We start from the raw sequence: 6,000 nt of genomic DNA on the forward strand, positions 1-6,000 counted from the left end.
GAAGTCTTAAGACTTCTTGTAATTACTCCAGTGATGATTCCTATATTTCATTGCTACTGCAAAATTTCTCTCTGCACTAGACATAGTATTTTTCTACATACGACTAAAATGTTTTTCTTTACCTGTTTGTGTGATAGCCATTCCTGCAATACAAGGAGCCAAAACCAAGCAAGTTTTTGAGGACTGTGCTTTGATTCACTCCTACAAACAAAATGTGTAATCAAAAATACATTTACATACTACATGTTCACTTTTTTTAAAAAAATACTCTTAACCATGTTTTAAACCGCAACCATAGCAGGAATTACACAACAGTCCAGAAAACTATAATTCTCAAAATTTCACCTCAAGCTAAATATGTACATACTGTAATCCCATTCCTGTGACTTTCTATGACCCCAGTCATGTGGACTTCTTCCATCTGCCATAACTACACTTTTAGATAATCTGTGGCAAATGATCCAATTTAATTTCAAGAATAATGGAAAATATTTTTTCCAGAGTAACTACCAGGAAAATGATTTCCCTACATGTTCCAATAGATCACCAATTTTATATACTCTAAAAATGTAGTAAACCGTTTAACCGCTAACGTACAGTAGTATTCAAATTTTGCGAATATCAGTATGTTAGCACCAGCAGCAGATTTAAAACTCTGTAGTTTCTTTAATTCCTGAAAAATATTACACATTACTTCTAAGCATCAGATTGTTCATTCTGCCTTTAACCACAATGTGCACATGAAACTCAAAATAAATTTTAGCTGGCCCACATGGAACATGAAAAATAATTTCAGGCTGCAGTACATTATAAATCTACCTGCAAGGTAGGCAATCATACTGAAAACAATTAAGAATTACTTGTCCATATGCATGTACACAGGATTGCATTGTTACACGTTATAAATGATGAAATCCTCTTTTTCATTCTACTTTCACCCATTTGTGATTGAATATAACGTACCTCAAGTGGGAAGGGCAGATTATTAGGGCATGAAGGATTTTTTCGACCTTTTCAGAACCATCATCCTGCAACTGCTGTAACTGAGGGACACAGGCCCGTGCAAGTTCCCAGTCTCCCCTTTGCACACATTCAGAGAAGAACCAGAAGAGTCGTTCAAGGGATGCTGCTTCCTCCTTACCAAATGGATACATTTTCCTGCTTCAAAAGGCAAAACCTCGATTCATCAGCTCCTACTTTGAAATATATTTCATACATACAAACATATAAATAAAGCTGTTTCTTATGCGTTTCCTAAAATGAAAAGATTTTCGAAAAAAAGAACTTTAGTCTTTCTCAAAAATTTAGCTAGCTAGAAAACCACATAACTGTTTTCTGATTTAAAAGTCCAAATTCACCACTCTCTCTGTTCTAACTCAGCTACAGGCAGGTGGAGAAAAGTTTCTTTATTGACTGATTCCCCAGTTGTTTACCAGCTTTCCAAGCCCTAAGTGACTCTGTCAAAATTTGCACCACAAATCAATAACAGTTTGCAAAACCATTCTTGTCTACATACTACTACTACTTTGTTAATTCTGCTGGGAAACTGTGTACAAACAACGTTTGCAATATTATTTTTGCAACTATGAGAAATAGCAGTCCCCACTAAATCAAAATTTCTAAGCATCTATCCTTTCTGAGGTCTAAAGGTATCCAATTCACATGATTTCCACTTCTTCAACAGGTACACTGAAAAGTCCTCTAAACTCTAGCAGACTGTTTAGCTCTCACAAAGGAACTGTTTTCCTCTAGCTCTTGGCCACCATCTAATGGTCGTCCAGATTCCCACAGGTCAGATCGGGTGATCCTATACCTAGGCAAATGAGGAATACTATACGGTACAGTCTGGACATTAAGCAATGCCTCACTGGGGGCTGACCGCCTCGAAAACTTTTCGAAGCCGCGCCCTCATAAGTAAGCCACCATCTGCAAACGCAGGCAATAACAGGGGAAGGTCTGCCCGTCTGGATTTGCTGATAGACGCGTCGTCTCCTTTGATGACAGCAGCCTCTGCAAAACTTTCCCAGATATGAAGGTCCCTGATTCAGTTTCGGAGTTTGATTTCTCAGGGTTCCCTTGTTCCCTCAAATCTCTGCCCTGTAAAAGAGGTAACTGTTCTCGCCTCCAGCCCGACTCACCTGGGGGGAACAAAATAGTTTTACTATTTTCTGCGCAACCCCTCCTTCCCGATGCCATCCAGCGCTATGGCCGCAGCCATGTTGAACAACGTATCAGGTGATCTAACAGGCCAGTGACGTCACGGACGGACTGGAAGGGAAATACGCCATTGCTTCGTGGGGCAATGAGTCTGGGCAGGCGCCGTCGTTCAAACGGGCAGGCGAAGCGGGAGTTGACGCTTTTCCTTTAGTTTAGTTCAGGGGTCTTCAAACTTGGCCCTTTTATGACTTGTGGACTTCAACTCCCAGAATTCCTCAGCCAGGCACGCTGACTGAGGAATTCTGGGAGTTGAAGTCCACAAGTCATAAAAGGGCCAAGTTTGAAGACCCTTGGTTTAGTCCAGGGGTAGGCAACCTCGGCTCTTTTATGACTCGTGGACTTCAACTCCCAGAATTCCTGAGCCAGCTAAGCTGGCTCAGGAATTCTGGGAGTTGAAGTCCACGAGTCATAAAAGAGCCAAGGTTGACTACCCTTGGTTTAGTCCTTCGTCGGTGTCTCGCGTCTTCCTACCTGTTCTGTCATGCCCCGCGGAGGGTGCGAGTGCGGCTGCGCAAAGGTTCTTTGGCTTGAGGGTTATCCCGAGTTGTGACGCGCGAATCCCGGCCGGATTTGTGCCTCGGGGATCTCCAACACGCGTGTGCAGCAGACGTTTCTTCTTCCCTTCAGACTCTTTTACGGGAAAAAAGGCAGGAAAGCAGAGAAAGGATTTCTCTGAGTCCTGAGAGGTGGAGGCAAAGGCAGTGATCCCCACTGTCTTTCGATCCAGCGCAAATGTCCTTGTGGTCACGCACGAGTCAATAGAATTTTGTTAGCCGGTATACAAAACTGATTTGCTACTGTCTTGTTCCGGGGTGGTTTATTTATTTATGTATTTATTTATTTCCTAGTCTGGTTTACTACTAATCCAGCCCAGTTAAGTTTAGCACTTTTCCCCAAGGCGAATTGGGGAGTGGACCCTGTAATGTGAGGTCTTTCAATGAAAAAAGAATTAGGAGTTGCTCTGAGCGAGAATCTTAACAGACATTTTCAAAGGCAACATGGCAGGTCCCTCCTTTCCTAGTGAAAAAGCTCAACACTCTAAGAATATACACAGTTCAAAATATCGTTTTTATTTTAAACCAGTGGAATTTATACATAATGTATAATTCTACTACCCTTTTCTCCTTATAAGGAGTATATGGGTTCTCAATAAATTGCTCTGTAATGGTATAGTTTTCATAAGTGATATCCTGCCAATGGTTGCCTACTTTGGCCTACTACCCTCCCCCCCCCCACTTTCCTCTCATGTCTAGGTTCCTGTGTGTGTGTGTGTACACTCATAAATTAGGAAATATTTTTTTTATAAACCTACACTACAGATACCCTGGTTTCAGCATTCTTTCTTTAAAAGCGGAGATGGACCATTTGACCAGAGAAAGGTTTCACACAGAATCATGGTTGCTGTCAAGTCTTGCTGAGCAAGCTGTAAAGCATTGAAAGGAGAGCTACAGTATTTCATAAAGTTGGTTAGCACAAAGGGCTAATACCGCAGCTCTTTTTGGAAGAATGCTGGAACTACTTTGAAGCAGGTCATAGCTGCCAACGCATGTATGTGCATGCCCAACTGCTTCAGATCATTGTCAGTCCGAATAGAAATTATTGTTCATGTTCATGCCAGCTGTCTTCCCACATTATATCCTCTAAAACGCTTTTCTCCCTTTTCCTCTTACTGTAGCATTGAGACTCTGATATTCAGTTTAGTTTAGAATAGAATAGAGCTGGAAGGGACCTTGGAGGTCTTCTAGTCCAGCCCCCTACTCAAGCAGGAGAAACTATACCATCTCAGACAAGTGACTGTCTATTCTCTTCTTAAAAATCTTCAGTGATGGAGCGCCCACAATTTCTGGAGGCAAGCTGTTCTACTAGTTAATTGTCCTACTGTCAGGAAGTTTCTCAATTCCAGGTTGCTTCTCTCTTTGATCAGTTTCCAACCATTGTTTCTCATCCTTCCCTCTGGTGCTTTGGTGAATAACGTGACCCGCTCTTTTTTGTGGCAGCCCCTCAGATACTGGAATATTACTCCCCTATTTCTTCTTTTCTTTAGACTATCCAAATCCACAGCCATTCTTCATATGTTTTAATCTCCAGGCCTTTGATCACCTTAGTTGCTCTTCTCTGAATTTTTTCCAAACTCTCAACATTTTTTGTGTGATATGGTGACCAAAATTGGCTGCAGTATTCCAGGTGTGGTCTTACTAGTGTTTTATAAAGCAGTACTAATACTTCGTGTGATCTTGATTCTATGCCTCTCTTTATACAACCCAGGATTGTATTAGCTTTTTTGGCTGCTGCTGCACACTGCTGGCTCATAGTCAAGTGATCGTCCACTAGGACTCCAAGGTCCCTCTCACAGTTGCTGTTTTTGAGCTAGGTCTCACCCAATCTGTATTTGTACCTTTGGTTTTTCCTGCCTAAATGTAAGACTTTGCTTTTCTCCACATTGAAACTCATTTTGTTGGATAGGGCCCAATGTTCAAGTTTGTCAAGATCTTTTTGGATCCTGAGTATGTCTTCTGGGGTGTTGGCTACTCCTGTCAGTTTGGTGTCATCTGCAAATTTGATGAGTTCCCCTTCAATTCCCTCATCTAAGTCATTTATGAAGATATTGAAGAGTACTGGGCTTAAGACGGAACCTTATGGTACTCCGCTGCTTACTTCTCTCCATGTGCATGTGGTGCCATTGAGAACTACTTGTTGAGTTCAGTTTGCCAGCCAGCTACAGATCCATCTGGTGGTGATGTTGTCTATTTCACCTTTTTCTAGCTTACCAAGGAGTAGGTTGTGGTCTACTTTATCAAATGCCTTACTGAAATCTAAGTATACTACGTCCACAGCATTTCGCTGGTCTACTAGTTTAGTCACTTTATCGAAGAATGAAATAAGATTGGTTTAGCATGATCTGTTTTTAACGAACCCGTGGTCTACTAATTATACATTTGTTTGCTTCTAGTTGTTCACAGATCTGTTTTTTTTATTATCTTTTCTAGGATCTTCCCAGGTATTGATGTTAAACTGATTGATCTATAGTTTCCTGGGCCTTTTCCCCCCCCTTTCTTGAAGATGGGAACCACATCAGCCCTTTTCTAATCCTTAGGTACTTCCCCGGTGCTCCAGGATTTATGAAAGATATGGTTCAATGGTTCTGAGATAATATCTGTCAGCTCCTTCAGAACTTTGGGATGTAATGTTGGGTCCGGGCAATATATATTTGTCAAGGTCGGATAGGTGTTCTTTTACCATTTTCTTGCTTATTTTAATTTTTGTTTCTAGTTTGTCTTTTGCAGTGGTTTTTTTTTTGTATGTTGGGCTATAGTTTCTTTTTGTGTGAAGACTTATGCAAAGAATGAGTTGAGCAGTTCTGCTTTCTCCTTGTTGCCTGTTATTTCTTGCCATCTTCTCTCTTTAGTGGACCTTCAGTTTCCTTACTTTTTTCTTGTTTCATGGAATGTTCCTACCTTGCAATTTAAAGATGTTTTGGGGGAAAAAAAACTAAAGGAAAGGAAAAGAAGGGGGGCATTTGCAGTAGTATGGGCAGGGGGCTGGGAAAGTAAGGGGTGTTTGCTTCTCTCAATCTGGGCAAAAATGGAAGCAGTGCCCACTGAGAGATTAAGGATTGAATGGAGCTTCTAGGGTTAAAGAATGAGAAATCAACACAAGATGATAGAAAAACCAGCAACGAACATTGCCCAGAGCAAAATGGATGCACAGGGAAGGGGAATTGCCAGGCACTGCAGCTGGTCTGGGGCTGCTACCAGAATGGCACAAAGGGCTGGAAGGATTTAA

The 6,000-nt window shown here is 41.5% G+C and overlaps 1 protein-coding gene across 1 annotated transcript in view; it reads right to left on the reverse strand.

Annotated features, from left to right (window-relative positions):
- The window catches only part of ZFYVE26 (zinc finger FYVE-type containing 26), a 53,213-nt gene extending 50,509 nt beyond the window's left edge, over positions 1 to 2,704 (reverse strand). Inside the window, 3 exon segments of the mRNA XM_029283765.1 lie at positions 123 to 201; positions 964 to 1,161; positions 2,689 to 2,704. Of these exon segments, the coding sequence (XP_029139598.1) occupies positions 123 to 201; positions 964 to 1,154 (270 nt within the window). The 5' untranslated portion in view covers positions 1,155 to 1,161; positions 2,689 to 2,704.
- Between the last annotated feature and the right edge of the window lie 3,296 nt (positions 2,705 to 6,000).

The sequence above is a fragment of the Protobothrops mucrosquamatus genome, unplaced genomic scaffold, assembly GCF_001527695.2.
Source record: "Protobothrops mucrosquamatus isolate PMUCROS unplaced genomic scaffold, P.Mucros_1.0 scaffold218, whole genome shotgun sequence".
Lineage (NCBI taxonomy): Eukaryota > Metazoa > Chordata > Lepidosauria > Squamata > Viperidae > Protobothrops > Protobothrops mucrosquamatus.